The sequence below is a fragment of the Anneissia japonica genome, unplaced genomic scaffold (genome assembly GCF_011630105.1).
Source record: "Anneissia japonica isolate Jap-2015-1 unplaced genomic scaffold, ASM1163010v1 scaffold287957_len1322810_cov207, whole genome shotgun sequence".
NCBI classification, from domain to species: domain Eukaryota; kingdom Metazoa; phylum Echinodermata; class Crinoidea; order Comatulida; family Comatulidae; genus Anneissia; species Anneissia japonica.
In genome coordinates this window covers 259,630-277,730 of record NW_022683022.1, presented here as the reverse complement: position 1 = coordinate 277,730, position 18,101 = coordinate 259,630, and the positions used below count along the sequence as shown (strand labels likewise).

At 34.0% G+C, this 18,101-nt stretch overlaps 1 protein-coding gene across 1 annotated transcript in view; it reads left to right on the top strand.

Annotated features, from left to right (window-relative positions):
• The first annotated feature begins 12,250 nt into the window (after window positions 1-12,250).
• Window positions 12,251-18,101, top strand: part of LOC117118266 — a 14,237-nt gene continuing 8,386 nt past the window's right edge. Inside the window, exons 1-5 of the mRNA XM_033262853.1 lie at window positions 12,251-12,315; window positions 15,277-15,453; window positions 15,981-16,158; window positions 16,717-16,783; window positions 17,382-17,555. Of these exons, the coding sequence (XP_033118744.1) occupies window positions 15,286-15,453; window positions 15,981-16,158; window positions 16,717-16,783; window positions 17,382-17,555 (587 nt within the window). The 5' untranslated portion in view covers window positions 12,251-12,315; window positions 15,277-15,285. The remainder of the gene's footprint in view (window positions 12,316-15,276; window positions 15,454-15,980; window positions 16,159-16,716; window positions 16,784-17,381; window positions 17,556-18,101) is intronic.

Sequence of the window (18,101 nt, the reverse complement as noted above, 5' to 3'; positions counted from 1 at the left end):
TACCACAGTTCGATACACTACAAATACTTCCGGAACATACTTTAAAGTTTGTTCAAATATTTTGTACACGATTTTGAATGACTTCATAAATACGTTTTAGATTTACTTCACTACAAAGAACCGAAATGTTTTCAGTAGGTCTAACCTGGCTCTGTGACCATTCTACTATTTTATAACTATACTGTTTGTTTATTCTGAAATCACATACATAGCATACGAGTACTAATAAACGTATTATTATCCGATAGTTTTCATTTATCTAGTTGGGGGCCTGAAGTTTTTGTAGGTGAATAAATTTGGAAGCGAATTATGGCGGCTTGAAAGTTGGTGAATTTATATACGTTTCTCGTAGAATGGCTTTCATAAAATTACTAAATTTTAGGGTTTAGAGTTGAAATATTGAACCCAAACTTCAAATCTATTAAGATTATAATGGTAATATTTTATATTTATGACATAATCACATTTTTCTCAAATTACTTGTTATACTGTATATTTGGCCCTTTTTCTCGAAACCTGGTGATGCGAGTTTACAGCCCTTTTGTGGTCTTGGGTCACAAATATAAATGTCACATTTTACCACAAAATGCTGAAAGATGATTCTTGCGCAGTTTGTATACAGCGCGAAAAGTTTGAAACGACTTAAGGCCAAATCAGACAGCGGCGTATCGACGGAGCCCGACGCGATTTGTTCTGTGTGAGTTAAACGCAGACGCGATGGTGTGCGTCGGGGGCAGTCGCGTCGTAGAATATTAAACATGTTTAATATTTCTCACGACGGCTTAAGACTGTCTCCGACGATAAATCGGGTCAGGCTGCGTCGGCCGATGCTGTCTGAGTTGGCCTTTAGAAAAAACGTCAGCAACTCAAGCAAAAGGAACAAAATGCGCACAACATAGGTATAGGCCTACGCCTATGCTAGCTGAAATAATTAAAAACCTACAAGCCTGGACTTCATTAATGAAGTCCAATTTATTTTAAGACAAGGGACAGTTACTTATTTACTTCAAAGCTTTTTTTTTTTTATTTTTTGCTTTTTAAATGTTTTTACCTGCTTTGAAACTGTTGAAAACACATTAAAAAAATTTCATTTTTCACTTTTAACTTTAGTTGGCTTTAGGTTAGGTATTAGTAGTGTCAATCTTTTAAAGAAAGATGTTATTTTCTTTCGTGTTACTTGGCATTTCCATGTTCCCAATCTTTAATAAGCAAGCTCCAGTGAGTTTCTGATTCACAGCCAGTAGCCTAAAACTAAAATTTTCTTTTTAAAAGCTAGCATTTTCACTGAACAAATACATAAAAAGATAATACACTCAAGAAATGTGTATTACAGGGTCAAAAACGGTGATATGTCAAATACCAAATGAACAGGTCTAAAATGAAGCGGTTTATTGTCCTGAGCATCACTGGCACTTTATTAAGAAATCGGTTGAAAACTGGGACAGGGCACAGGCCAAAAAAAAAACTCGAAATTGAGGGTGCATAAGCAAAATGAACCCGCAGCGATTAAAATACATGAAAAAGTCATAACTTTTGTATCTGAAGTCATAAATGATACTGGTAGCTATATATGTTTTTGATGCCACGTAGTGATTAGTGACAGAAATAGCCTGCTCAAAAATGTCAATGCAGTTGTCAAATGTAAATATTGACTCATTTTTAGGCATTACGGTATATGAGTACAAGATATGTACTGTATGGGGTTTTTTTTTATCACTAATCATTATACCAAATATCCATTTCCATCCTTGATGTAGGCCTACTTTTTCATTCATAAAACTTGTTAACGAGCATTATAGGATCATGTGTATCTTAATACTGTACTTTTAATGACTGATAATGTATCAACTGTCATTTGGACATGCTGTATGTTATATCAGTACACCGTAACAGTAACCATAATTTTAAAACACAAATGTTTATCAATTAGGCCTAACTTTGTTTTTGACTTCCCAGATCAACCAGGAGATTTATCTGGTAAGTAAAAAAACAAGAGGCGCATGATTTAAGCGTAACAAATCTATTGTAGCCTACCTTTAAAAAGTTATCATAATGAGAGCCTACATCACACGAACAGCCTTTGAACTAATTGACTAATCGAGCTGATCCGGCCGACAGTACAAAAAACAGCCAGGCAGCTATGGAATATGGAACGCCCACATACTCCTATAGACCAAACCAGTACTGTTACGAATTTTAATCGTGCCGCGGTAATCCACTTACGACTAATCTACGGATTCATCCCCCCCCCCCCATCGTGCCCAAATACATGAGGCAGACTTGGAATTATTTTACATTCTATTTTTTAATTGTAGGAAAGTTGGGATTCCGGACTTTTTATTTTTACAGGAGTGAGGAAAAACAATTATATGGGTAATTTCATCAGAATTCTGATAGAATTCTGCTAGAATAGATCAATTTCTGCTAAGAATAATACTATATGCTAAAACGGTCAAAATTCTGCTAAAAAGCAGAATTCTGCTAACTCTGGCAACTATGAGCCCACCCCAAATTTTCAGGTTCGAAGTCTCGAACTGGAAGAGGCGAAGCCGCAAACTACTGTAGGCCTACTTGACATGGTACGCAGCATGCGGTTGGTCCGTCATTCTTTTTTAAAATCTAAACTAAGCCTCGAAAAATATCTGCTTGATAAAACACATTACCCCTTGATGTCAAGACCTGCAAATGGTCTAAAGAAATTACTGGTCAGTGTACCTTGTGCAAAAGTGGCGAAACCGAAGACATTCGTTATTTTTTATTTAACTGTAAATCATCTGATACAATCAGAGAGGCAGAATTAGCTATCTTAAAACAAGACCTTGAACTTTGCAATGAGACTGCAACTGGGAATATTTTTTTCGGAATCTGATATTGATGATAAAATTCATTTTGTTCTTGGGGGGAAAAATAATATCTTTAATGATGATGTTCAATCTGCATTTGACAGATATTGTAAAACATTTGCTAAAAAAAGTTGGAGATAGAAGATCAGATTTAAAAATACGTTATGCACTGTTGCTTTAGTAATACATATATTCTTTTTTTATGCTTTAAATTTTATTTATTCTTTTATATACTTTTATAACGCTTTGTATATATATATATGTATATAGAAAGACAGCAATAAAAAACAGCTATGAGTTGTAAACATACTAGAAGCAATATAATTTATAAAATCACTAATATTTCAAACACTTCTATGTTCTTCCTCAGTGTGAGGACAACTGAAAAAAAATACAAATACAAAGTATATGTATGTATGTATATATGTGTGTATGTATGTATATAGGTGTATATGCATGTATATGTATATATGTATGTATATATATACATGTGTGTTTATATATGTATATATGTATATATATATGTGTATATATATGTATATATATATATATATATATATACATACATATTTGGGTGGGGTGGGGTGTACTGTATGCACGTAATGTGTATTATGTACATTACTTGTGTGGTGGAAGGTGAGGGATGTTTATGATTTATTTAAGCTCTAAATTGTATTTTCTTTAGTTAAGTTCTTTTATTTGTTTAGCTTTAAGTTGTTGTTTCCTCTTTGTTCATTAGTTTAAGCTTGACTGCGCCACTTTCTTGTGTGCTGCCACTGTTGTAAAAGTGTAATGTCAATAGACGAATTCGGTTTCGAGACTTTTTATACTCGCCGCCGTTGGCGGCGCAATAACATCGCCATATAACCAGGCCATAAATAGAATAACCGGGGGAGGGGGGCTTCTCCATGGCAGCCAACCGGAGAAGGTGGTTGAGTGAGCGAGTGATAGCAGCGCAGCGGCCCGTTTCAGCCGCACGCCTTACTTGTGAACATAGTCAATAGAAAGTACGTCTTCGTTTTTCTGGGTTCAATCTATATGTGTTTCGTAGCTGCAGTGAAAATTTCTGTGGTTCTTTTGTTGGAAAAACAGCATTTACTGTATTTGTACTGATCTCCACAATGACAAATAATGAAGCAATATGGGTAAATTTCCCGCACTATTAAAAATATAAAATTGGTACTGGGTAGTGTGGCCACTGGGAGAAATCAAAATTCCCATGTTGAGTCTTAAAAATCCCAAGATTTCTTTAAAAATTCAAAGATTTTGAAAATATTAATATTCATACAACTTCATTAAAGTCCAATTTAAAGTTTTTCCAATGAATGTTATTATACTAATCTGTAAGTTGCACTGTATAACGGAACAGTGTCTGGATTTTCGAGAGCAATAACTCACTCGTTTTGCTGTAGAATTTTCGTAAGTTTAGGGGATAGGGGTTGGGGTTGTGGGGAATGTCTTATATGCATTAAAATCATATACATAAAAATAAAAGGACAATTGTCTTTATTTTATTTGTATCACAGAAAAAAATAAAGAAAAAAGGCGTTTATTTTTTATTTTATTCGTGAGGTGCAAGCTAGTAAGAGACTATTTTTGATGGATTTTATTGAACCTGTAATTGTCAAATTCAAACACAATGAAAAGCATTTACAAGATAGGCCTATGGGACGGTGCGAAATTTCATGGAATGTACAATAGGTGCAATATTATTGCTCAACTTTATATATCCCAAACTGAAGCAAACAGCATATCCGCCAATGGGACATATCAAAAGATTTAACTTTACAAATGCACCTTATTATATTTGGAAAATGATGCAAATGGCTTTAATACAATAGCCTTATACCTGAAGAATTGAAAAACTACTATCTAAGCTTTTGATGGATCTTTTATTTTGAACAAATAAAAAGCCCTCCTCATTCACAATTCGCAGCCTATTTGTTCACATATAGAACAAATTTAAAAATCCCTATCATTCTAAAAATCCCAAGATTTTATGAAAAGTTAACAAAAAAATTCCCAAGGTGTCATTAAAAATCCCAAGATCTTGGGATAAATCCCAAGCATGGTCACAGTATATATACTGAACAGTATACTATTATGTCCACGTTTTAAGTTAGTCATTTATTAAATAAAATATTATATTTATATAAATCATTTAAAGTAATGCTTAAATAAATGCTACTTCTAGGCTTAGTCTATGTTTCAAATATTCTTATATTTGGGTAGCCAAAATATATATAAATACACATACCGGTACTTATTGAATTGGGGGTTTGTCATTTGTACTTCCATAAAGGTGGTCTCGAATTAGAGGGGTCTCATAATTAGAGGAGAAGCTGAGTGTTAAAAAAGAATATCACTATTTTAACTTGTATTTTAGAAAATAAAAAGGATGAAATAAAGTTTGTCTGTATCTGTGTCAATAGCCTAAAATCACTACAAAGATCCTAGTAAAGGCAAAAGTATATGAAGCAGGAACGACTGATCTTAGCTACACAAAGTATAAAATGGTTTGTACAGAGCAATTTTCCGGATCCTGAGATCGCATCCAATGAGAAGTGGCGCCGTGGCGGCAGTACAATACGTGCAATGAGTGCACACGCACGTCAAGGAATCTTAAATATTTAAATTTAAACTAGTCCTAAGAGATCTTAGCAACCAGTATACTTTTGACAAAGTAACGACAAAATTATCATTACTTAGAGGAGTTGGGGGAGAAAATGTAGGCCTATTAAAATAAGATGTAAAATAAAATGCACAGCTTTCTCGCCCGCTCCCTCTGGTGCAGTATAATCCCAATAGGCCTACCACATGTTTCGACTTAATTTTGCGACTCCTCTCGTATACGACTATTGAATTTCATGCTCGCTGAAATTTTTTTAACTTATGGATGGTTTTTTGTGGGGTTTTTACCAGCAAATACCATTAACCGAAGGATTCGAACACAGGACCTTTGCTGTCTATGCAGACGCTAACCAACTGGGCCACTGAGGCTTCGTTGTGAATTCATATCCAAGTAACACCTCTAGTTAATATTTCATAGGCCTATATCAAATCAGAGATCAATGATACGCCTAGTCTTGCATTTGTTGACATTCTGCACTATGATAAATATACAGTCGAGTTCGCATAAGTCGAATCTAATGGGACTGGCATAAAAAGTTCGAGTTATACAGATTTCGACTTGCACATTTTCGAAAAAAAATTATTAACATAGAACAATACTATGTGTACTCAATGCCCACAAAATCGAATTTCACGCAAAACCGAACAAAAGTCCCAAACTCATTCCTATTCTTCTTTTAATAAAATACGTTCCGAAAACATGAACTCCCTATTCCAAATCTCGGACGATTTGTCAAATACTCCTCGAAAAACCAGACGATAGTTTAACGACATCGTTCAACGACAAGCATACCAGACGCTGTGAAAACGAGACGCTTAGCTATACTCGCATTGCCATGGAGATTATCTGTTAATTAACACGACACACCAGCCAAGAATCAGCCGATCCAACATACAGTGCGTATTATAACCAGTTTCAACCGACAACAAGCTTACGCAGGACAAGTCAATTAGCGCACAGAGAATAGGACCTGTCTCTTATACACATCTATAAAAAAGAGTAGTTGCATATACGTCTTCTTTTTCCCATGAATCGATAAAGCCCAAAGAGAAGGGGTTTTTTTTATTCCTAGATGGTGGGAAATGAGCTTTCCCGATTTCTGAGGTGTCTCTTTATGACTTTTAAGTCCTTCAAAATTCAAGGTTTTACTCTTCTTTAAAACATTTCCATGAATCAATGGACTACAAGAGAACGAGAAGGGCACCAAGGTAAAAACTTGTAGCAAGTTACACTAACCATCCATAGAGGTATGAACACTAACCGATGCTAAAGGTCAAGAAAGTATCCAACCCCCCGTTAAGTACCGAAAGAAATTCATAACGAACACAATTACAAAGTATTCTTAAAACTTTAAGGCTGATGTGAAACAGTGGAGGTGCCAATGCAAAGGAGTGTGGTGGGTGGGGCCGGGTGAGGGGGATGGAAAAAAGTTCCCGTTTATGGAGCTCAACCCAATTTGTCAAGGAGGAAAAACATCCATTTATACAACTTAGAATAATAATAATAATAATAATAATAATAATAATAATAACAATAACAATACTGAATATCCTCTAACATGTTTAGGAACGTAACTTAAAACATCCAAAGCCATTGGTAACATTTCTAGATTAGCCATTTTACCCAATAACATCCTCCGTATTCTTTAATTCTCCCTCATCCTTCCTTATCTGAGCTACTGTAACATTGCCTGGGCCAATACATATTTTTATCCAATATCAACAACTCCAAATTCTCCAAAAGAAGGCTATCAGTATCATTATATACAATCAACAACAAGAGTGAACATGTGAGTAGGATTGCTTCAACAAACACCACTTTTACTGCTTTATCACTAATTTTGAACTCATAAAATGATTGCTTATACACTCTGGATTACTAGTAGAGTATTATCTATCATGATGGACTTGAATTTGTTGTGAAATTTTTAATGTTTTTTGGAGGACGATCTGTAGGCTGATCATCAAGTTTGGTTAAGCACCCATTGTTTGTACAAGCACAAGAAACACCAAGCTGACAGGAAGTTCTTTGTTTCAAGTAAGTGAGGCCTAGCTTAAACAATGCCATCTCAACAGAAAAAGCAGGCTTTTAAGCCTTCTACACCAAGCTTGGATATAACAGATGATGGGAATAGTAGTATTAATTCAAGTCCTAGCCCTAAAAGTAAGACGGTAACAACTTCAAGAATCACATGTGTTAAGCAATGCCAACTGAATCATGTCAATAAAGACAATCCACTTGAATGTTCGTTATGTCAGGAACAGTTTCATAGAATTTGTTTGAAGATTAAATCTACAACTAGTCCTAGAGTCTGGCTTTGTCCCCACTGCAAGGACATTCCTGGAACAATCAAAGCTATTCTACAAACTAATGCTGATCAAGAGTGTCTAATAGTTGACATGAGTCAAGAAATCACTTCACTAACAACACTAATCAATGAACAAAGGAAAATGATAGAAAACCTTAAAGACACACTTACGGATGTAATGGCCCAACAGAAACAAAATAGCCATGCTATCCCAGAAACATGTAATGTTGCGAAAGATAAACCTAAGGAGGAAACCAACAACTCAACTCTCATCATTGGCGATTCCATCATTAGGGACATACATGAACGTGGGTTAAAAAACACCAAAGTGACATGTCTACGAGGCAGCAAGATTAATGAAATTAAGAGAACCCTTGCAAATGAAACGCAAGCTTACGGCACAGTCATCATACATGCTGGAACCAACAATTGCACCTCTGAGGAAAGCCTTACAACAGGTATTGCAGATTACGAGAGTATGGTGAAAGAAATAAAATCAAAATCACCATCGTCAAATGTCATCTTGTCAACGTTGTGTCCAAGAATGGACAAACAAGATAACACAAACATGGTAGATTCTTTCAACAAGAACATTAAACGTATCGCCAACTCATGTAATTGTCAGGTTGTTGATAATGATCAAACATTTCTACTCAGAAATGGGACAATCTCGCAATCAAATCTGAATGGAGGAGGTCTCCATCTATCAAGAGAAGGGACTCGGTTATTATTGAATAACTTAAATGCGATCCATCCGGTTCTGAAAAACCCACTTCGACAAAATCGTGGGAATCAAAGCGGCACCCATACAAGATGGCAAAGTAACAAAACTAGAAATCAGACCAAGAGAAACCAGCAATTTAATGCGACAAGGCATTACTCAAGCAAGTACACCAACCATTATAACTACCAAGAATCAGCCGATCCAACATACAGTGCGTATTATAACCAGTTTCAACCGACAACAAGCTTACGCAGGACAAGTCAATTAGCGCACAGAGAATAGGACAACGCCAGCAATGCAGACTATATAGAACTTTCAAACTATTACAATACTCTCTCGGATGAACTTAAAGATTCTACCCATGGTAAACATAATGATGAACCAGTAATAAACCAAGCATCAGTAAGTGGTAAGAAGGTTAAAAGGCTTCGTCATCGTAGAGGAGGAAAAAATAAACTAAATATTCATTGTGCTAATAATAATTTAAATATCTGTTTTAATAATGTTAATCATTTAAGTAAATATAGATTGTATGAAATTAAAACTTTTTTATACAATAATAAAATTGATGTACTGGGGGTTGCAGAAACATGTTTTAAAAACAATAATGACAACATTATAAAAAATTATATATGGGTTGGAAAGCAAAGAAGGGGGAAAGGGGGAGGTGGGATTGGTGTCTTAATCTCAGATAAAATTAGACTTATATGTGATGACTATCTTAATTGTAAGGATGATGAATTTGAACGCCTATGGGTTAAAATTAGTGTAGGTGTCAATACACCTATTTATATTTGTGTTGCTTATTTTCCTGTTCAAGGAACTAACAACGAATTAACCGATGATTTATATGCCCAATTACTCTCTGAAATACTTAAAATTGAATCAATGGAGGACGATCCACTTATACTGTTGATGGGAGATTTCAATGCGCGAATTGGCAATAAAATACCCAATGGGGACCCAATACTTAACACAAATGGTGGAAGACTTCTTGACTTTAAAGAAAATTCAAACTTAACAATTCTTAACTGTACTATTTATTGTGAGGGTAAAATAACTTGGAGTAGAAATAAACAACAAAGCACAATAGACTATCTTTTATGCCTGTCTCTTATACACATCTAGATGTGTATAAGAGACAGCATTATATACAATCAACAACAAGAGTGAACATGTGAGTAGGATTGCTTCAACAAACACCACTTTTACTGCTTTATCACTAATTTTGAACTCATAAAATGATTGCTTATACACTCTGGATTACTAGTAGAGTATTATCTATCATGATGGACTTGAATTTGTTGTGAAATTTTTAATGTTTTTTGGAGGACGATCTGTAGGCTGATCATCAAGTTTGGTTAAGCACCCATTGTTTGTACAAGCACAAGAAACACCAAGCTGACAGGAAGTTCTTTGTTTCAAGTAAGTGAGGCCTAGCTTAAACAATGCCATCTCAACAGAAAAAGCAGGCTTTTAAGCCTTCTACACCAAGCTTGGATATAACAGATGATGGGAATAGTAGTAAGATGTGTATAAGAGACAGGTGCACACGCACGTCAAGGAATCTTAAATATTTAAATTTAAACTAGTCCTAAGAGATCTTAGCAACCAGTATACTTTTGACAAAGTAACGACAAAATTATCATTACTTAGAGGAGTTGGGGGAGAAAATGTAGGCCTATTAAAATAAGATGTAAAATAAAATGCACAGCTTTCTCGCCCGCTCCCTCTGGTGCAGTATAATCCCAATAGGCCTACCACATGTTTCGACTTAATTTTGCGACTCCTCTCGTATACGACTATTGAATTTCATGCTCGCTGAAATTTTTTTAACTTATGGATGGTTTTTTGTGGGGTTTTTACCAGCAAATACCATTAACCGAAGGATTTATAATAATTATTATAATTATAATAATAATTATAATAATAATAATAATAATAATAATTATAATAATAATAATAATAATAATAATAATAATAATAATAATATAATTATTATTATTATTATTATTATTATTAACATGTTTAGGAACGTAGCTTAAAACATCCAAAGGCATTGGTAACATTTCTAGATTAGCCATTTTACCCAATAACATCCTCCGTATTCTTTAATTCTCCCTCATCCTTCCTTATCTGAGCTACTGTAATATTGCCTGGGCCAATACATATTTTTATCCAATATGAACAACTCCAAATTCTCCAAAAGAAGGCTATCAGTATCATAGATGGCGCACTACCACTGTCTCATTCTTCTCATTTATTTCCAAATTGTACCTCCTCAAACTGATTGACATTATTCTTGTCCAGCAAAATAAATTTATTTTCTCTGCTATGTAATCTCCCAAAAAATGTATGCAATATATTTATTCACGATTACTATACTCATAATTTACCCACTCGATGTAAAACTCATATTCACATCCATAACACTAATTATTTTCAACATAATATTAGATCGGGCCCTACAATGAGCAACAATCGCCCTCCCCTAATTCCAAGTGCTGTTCCTCTAAGAACATAAAAAAATGAAACTTCATCTAATGTTAAATTAATTATCCTCGGTCATGATTCGATATGTTCTGTTTTAACATGAGCTTCAGTTGTTTGTTTGTTTATTTATTTATTTTTATATTTCCATTTTTGTTTATTTGGCTCTTTACTTATTTGTTTATTTGTTTTGTCATTGATTTTCTTCTTTTATGTTTGTATCGTCTTTTATTTCCTTTAAGGCATGTCCATCACTAGATCTTTGCCTTCTCGGGATCATGCCTTCTTTCATAGCTTTTTACGTTTTTATTTTAAACCATTGTATTTTATATTTTGTGTGTTATATGTAAATAAAATAAAATGCCTTTTGAAATTGAAAATTGATATTGAAGTTAATCTTTGCCTTCTCAAGATTATGCCTTCTTCCCAGTGGCGGAAAATTATACAGTGAACTTTCCCCGAGAGGAAAAGATGAATGACTATAACAAGTTTGAAATTTAACACTATGGTCCTTTTCGCATTTTTGGGGGTGGTATTGGTGTGGGTGTATGGCACCCATTACAATTGGCACCCACACCCCAGGACACGGGCCTGACGTATCTGTATTATAGAAGAGATTTATCTGGGAAGTAAAAAACAAGAGGCGCATGATAATCATAACAAATCTATCGTAGCCTACCTTTAAAATAATTTATCGTCATGAGAGCCTACATTACACGAATAGCCTTTGAACTAATCGAGCTGATTTAATAGTTCTGCACGTTTGCCCGTTGTGTAGGTTAAGACTATTTCTTCGTCGCCTGGCTACAAATAAATCTTCCATATAAAATAAAAATCTTGTTGCTGTGTGTGCATTCAGTGGGCGGGGCAAAAATGCGGGAAACACATTGTTTTTGACATATTTACTGATTTTTTGGAGGGGAGGGGGGTTTGTTTTTTTTTTTGTTTTTTGTTTTTTTTACTCTAAATGATGACCAGACAAAGAATTACAAAGATTACAATGTACAGACGTCCAATTGGAGACCCCTCTAATTCGAGACCAATTTGTCTAAGAACGAAATAACCAGGGGTGGCGCCAGTGGAGGCCGTCGGGAAAATCCTGGCGCCACCCCTGGAAATAACAATCATCAACCTTTTAACACAAAGATAGACCGAACACCAAGCCCACCCCAAATTTTCAGGTCCAAAGTGTCTCGAACTGTTTTTTGTTACGCATGCGGTTGTTCCATCATTATTTTGTTTAGTGCTTTGACGAGAGAGGGCAGTATGTGTTTTTATTGAACGGCGGCAAATACAAAACAAATGGTTTGAGTTTTTGGTAAGTATTTCTTCAGTTATACAGTAATTGCTCATTTCTGTCACTCTTTCTATAATTATTGATATATAAACGTGATAAGGTCAAAAAGACAGTCCTATAATATACAGATATCATACAAATTTAATTGAATTGGGCCAGTTTTTTAATCCTCCTAGCTAGGCTTAGGCTAGCTAGGCCTGCCGCCTAAAAGACAAGACAGTCCTAGGCCCACTGCTTTGGCTTCCCCCTGTTCTGTCATTCACTGACCTATGGGCCTAGCTGGGCTAGCCTCCTATGTATAATTACGGATCCAACGCCTCTGGTTTAGAGTTAGACTAGGCTCAAGACTAGTTCGTTGATGTGTGTCTCATAATCGAGAGTGAAATTATAATTATGGGTCATTCTTCAGTAAAGTGCCATTTTCCAGTCCCTCTGTTTTAATGTAGTATAAATTTTAAGATATTTTTTTTAGGAAATTTTATTTTTATTGCGTTAATGTAATAACGTCATAGTTTGTAAAATAAATAACTTAAATAAATAACTATACCACAAAAAGGTGATTATAATAAATGTCTTACAAATGTAAAATTAAAAATTTCTTAAAAATAACTATAAAATTTGACTTTTTTAGACTAAAAAAGTTTGTCCCTGAATTGTCATCATCTCCGTCACAGTACTTTAAAATGCCATTACAGTTACTGTTAGCAAAATGACATAACACGTTATGGATCAAACCATTTTGGTTGAAGGGGACCATACAGTAAGAAACAGTCCATTCTTGTACAGTTAAACCACCTATAGCTGAAGAATTCATGCATTTCTAATAACAACCAGAAAAGTAACTTTATTCAGCATCATCTCCGAACGCTTCAGAGTATGCTTTATATTATTTTTTTAGAAAAAAATAATTGTATATATGATCAGAACTGTGTCATTTTCAAAGTGCATGACATTCACCTTGTAACACACTGCATATGACACTATATGATTCCTCATCTCTGTCACAGTCATCTCCATTACCATTTCACTGTGATGGAGATGATGACTTGATATTTTCTTTCCTCAAAAACGAATATGAAATAAAAATGATAATTGATCTGGTTTAATGTTAAAATTGAATGCTTAAATAAATGTTTGAAATGCCCTAATATTGTGCCGAATGTTTATTATAGTTGTTATACGGCATAATGGTGACATGTGTAATAAAAGAATTACAGAGGTGAAACTTTTTTTTCCATGATTTCTAAACTTCTTAAATGGCACATTAGCGAAGAATTACCCTTATACAGGGCATTATAGGCCAGGCCTAGCCTAGTCTCTACATGACTAAATGCAAAGTAAATTTGAGGAAGTAGGCCTAGTCCTACACCCAGGCATTGCCTTGGATATACAGATCACTTCAGTCGCGCTTCATTTCGGTTGCGGTTTATTTCGAACAAATATATGGCGCACCAATGGAGTAACGAAAATGCAAAATCAAATATGCCTATTCATTCGTCATTTGGTTTATCATAGGTTTTTTTATTTTACATTTTGTTTCTTTCTATTAATAACAACATATTTAAAATCAAATAACTAAAACAAAATTTGAATCAATGTCATAATGAAATAGAATTGGTATGATGACATGTATGCTCTTAGTCTTACATTTTCATATTATACTCATTTTGGTTCTACATAAAATTATAGATTACTCAATTAATTTATGAAATATATGCCTATAATATTCGTTAATCGGTTTTCCATACATTTTTTTCTTATTTTCGTTTTATTGTGTTTTCATCAACAGCAGCATATTATGCCCCCGACATAATTAGAAATGCAACAAACAAAAAAACTAAAATATAAATATTCTATATTCCATTTATTTTTATAACACTTCATGTTACATTACTAAACTAATAGCATACTTAAACTCCATTTAAATGTAATTACATTATTGTATAATAATTATTGTATAATAAAATATAAAAATAATAAGTATTTTATACTGTAATATAATAAAGCATCGTATCGTAACTAAAAATACATTTGTATCCATTCGATTCACGTATTTATATAGGCCTACATTATCAGCTTCATATACTGTATAGGACTATAAAAACTAGAACGAACGAACTAAAACAAACTAGAAAAAAGGAGTTAACACAACATGAATTAATTGACATAAATACATCTTATGTAGAAGCAAAATAGCTATACCGGGTAGTATATGAAAAAGTAACAAAAAGAAGAACTATACATACATACCAAATTTTAGTATTCATTTTATATGCTGCTAAATATGTTGTTATAGAAAGATAACTAAACGAATATAAAAACCGTCCATAAAAGTATAAGTATGTTATTAATGAAAACACAAACAATATGATTAAAAGTTTGACTTTAATAAATATATACTGTTATGGTTAATGAAAACACAACAAAAACGAAAAATAACTTATGAAAACTAATTGACGAACAACCAAATGATGATAATATAGTCACACATCATATATTGCTTTTAAAATGTTGTTATTAGTAGAAAGATTATAAAACAAAAACAAAAAAGAAACGTTAGATAAACCGATTGACGAGCTTATAATAATATATGGACAGTGTGTTATTAGATTCCATTGATGCTCAATATATCTGTTCAAAATAAAGCGCGACCTACTGTAAATGAAGTGCGCCCGAAACGAAGTGCGACCGAAATGATCTGTATTCATTACATACTACCAGTAGGCTAGGCCCTGAAGGAGACGTTAGGCTTAGGCTAGGCTTAACACAAAACGAGTAGAAAATAAGTTGTTATTTTGTCATTGTTATTCTTTGTAAAATAGCCTAGGCCTAGTAAATACTGGGTTTTTAATGTGCATTTAGTTTTTGTAACCATTTTGTTGTGTATTGTACAAACAGTTTTAGCCTTGTGCTACTGTTTTTGTATATTTTAAATAATAAATAGGAAGATAAGATAAATGTTTTCTTTTCTCTAATCCCCAGGTTCATAAGATGGAGCAAGAAAATGTGTTCAAAAAGCTGCGCCATCTAGCAGCCAAAGTAGAGAAAGATAGCAAGCACATCGAGACGTGTATTAACATGCCATCTCACATGCGTCCAGGGGCTAGATCAGCTGAACTCATTCTCAAAGAACTTCAATGCAACGTACAAACTATGACGGTATGACTTTCAGGTTTTAAGAATTTTACAATTGATAATGGTTAGGCTTTAAAAATATGAATGTCAAACTTAAAGAGCTCAATCACCAAGCACATAGAGGCTTTTTACATAATGCGCTATGCAAATCCAACTATTCAATTATCGATATTTTTGCACACCCTGACAAAGCAAGCGGTTTCTCTGTTGTTGGCAAATGATTTATACTCTTTTAGTCCATTAACTAAAAAAGTGAAAAAAGAAACCCTACTGCCATTTTGAATACTGCCACTTTTACTGCCACTAAATAACTAATGCTACCTGTACTTTCAACGTTGTTATTTATTTTTTATTTGTATTTTTGGAATTATAATAGATTATTTTATGGCATACCAACTTTGAGGTTAAACCCACCCACGCTACTATTATTATTAGAATGACATTTCATTTAAGAGTTTGTATACTTTTTAAATAAAAACAATATCAAGATTCTTCGATTAGGAGCCAAAGGATCACTGTGCTATTACTAATTGATTAAGTTGTGTTCTTAGTTACAAGCCCAGAATGATTTGAAGGAATTGCAAGGGCAGGTTTCCTTTAGGAATCTCCTAGATAATGTGCAGATTGTTGCAGATCTGACCAAAGAAAGGTTACATCTATTGGACGAGAACTTACAAAAGTATGGTTACAAGAAAGCAGAGTCCATAGAAGCCAATAGCAATAATCAAGGTAGGCCCACTTTTGTTATCACCTGTTATGAAAAAATATTATATAGGTACTGTACATAACATACAGTACCTTAGTACTGCACTCTGAATTCAATTTAGTATCGTGTACATTTGAGGAGGTAAACACTTTGTTGCCCAAGGTTGATGGTCACAAATCTTGAAAATCTATGGGTGGATACATTTTTTGGGTGAAGTGGCTGGAAGAGCTCAAAACACCAATATAATGTTTTAAAAGGATACTTTAAAGCATTAATATTATGGTACCTACCTTAATCATGGATTTTAGCCCTGTGGTTACCATTTTTAACCAACCATTGCAACTAAAGTGTACTGAATGAGTGATGGTTAGCAGTGAACCCCAGAGTAAGGCATACTGTAGGCCTATAGTATTGAAAAAAATGTAAAAAACATCACTGGGCTTGAGCAGGTTAACCGTTTGTTTGGTTTTTTTTTTTTTTTTTATTTGGCCGGGTCATGGATAAATAAAATTCCCTTATGGCTGGATATAGACATTCAACATACCAAAGATTTATTTTAATATTGTACTATGTAACTGCAGATTCAACAGATTATGTCGAAGACAAGGAAAACCAAGGACCTGATGAGGAACCCATGCAGCAATATCCGTATCCTTTAATCTTAATGCTCTATAAAACTAAATGCCTTTTTACGTTTTCTATATTTTTGAAGTATATATAAGAGTGGTGGGGAGATGAATACTTGAGCTATGCTCGTACAAGAAACTGGCCACCTTTATAATGAAAAAATAGATCTTAAAAATGTAGGAAAAAGAAATAGAAAAATATTAAGTAAATAAAAAAAAAACTATTTATGTATTAATTGATGGGAATTCTTTCTCATTCCAATTTAATTTCAGGGCTCTTGTCTGCACTATCTTTGTTTTCATTCATTCTGCTTTTATTATCAATCTCTAAAATTACAACATTACTGAATTGCAAGAAGATTAACAACAATGAAAAAAAATGATAACAATATATACAAAAAAACTGTTTGGTGGGCCCATATATAATCATCTGCCTATATGGTCATAATGTAGCATCATAATGATCATATTTTTGCATGTCACATTCCAAAAATTTGAATTTCTAGATTAATGTATTAGGTCAGCACACAGGCCTATAAATACAGTACTGTATTAAACTTTTAACACTTTTTTTCACAGTAAACATACTTTAAGTGTGCTTTTCTTTACACTGATATCAGACAAACTCCAAAGCACTCAGCCACCTGTGCAGCACTCAAATTCCAAATGGACACCGCAACAAGGACTCCGACACTTGCCGATTTCGGCATCAGTCGACAAACACTGGATTTCTTGGCTAAGCAAAACATGGCCTCTCAAAGGAAAATAAAGATAAAAAAGGTTGACTTAGCTGGGTAAGTCATTGAACACTGAGTACAATGTACAGTACTTGCACTGCAGCTAAATGCACACAGAATCACAACCATGCTCATCGATTACAAAGTGAATCACAAAAGACAATCTCACTTAGTGATGTAATAAAAAAAATATAATTTTTAATATTATATAATTGGTACAGAGAGACTGAAGTACATAATAAAAATTACATTACTTAATGTACACATGTGGGAAAATTGTTTACTACCACGTATGACACTTGTACTAAAATCTGAAATATGACTGACGATTCCATATACTATTAAATAAAACTAAAGTATTACAGGGACTGTAATACTAAAGTATTACAAGACCTGAGCGGCTTAGCTCAGTCGGCTAAACTGGTAGTAGGCACTGTGTGTGCGCTGAACCGTGGAGATCTATTGGTCCCCGGTTAAATTTCCATCGCTGCTCTCCTTGTATTTCAGCTAAAGGGCTGAATTGCAAGTTACGATAGCGCACCGTCTTTTGGATGAGACATTTAAGCCATTGGTCCCATGTGCATTTATGGCCCATGTGCACGT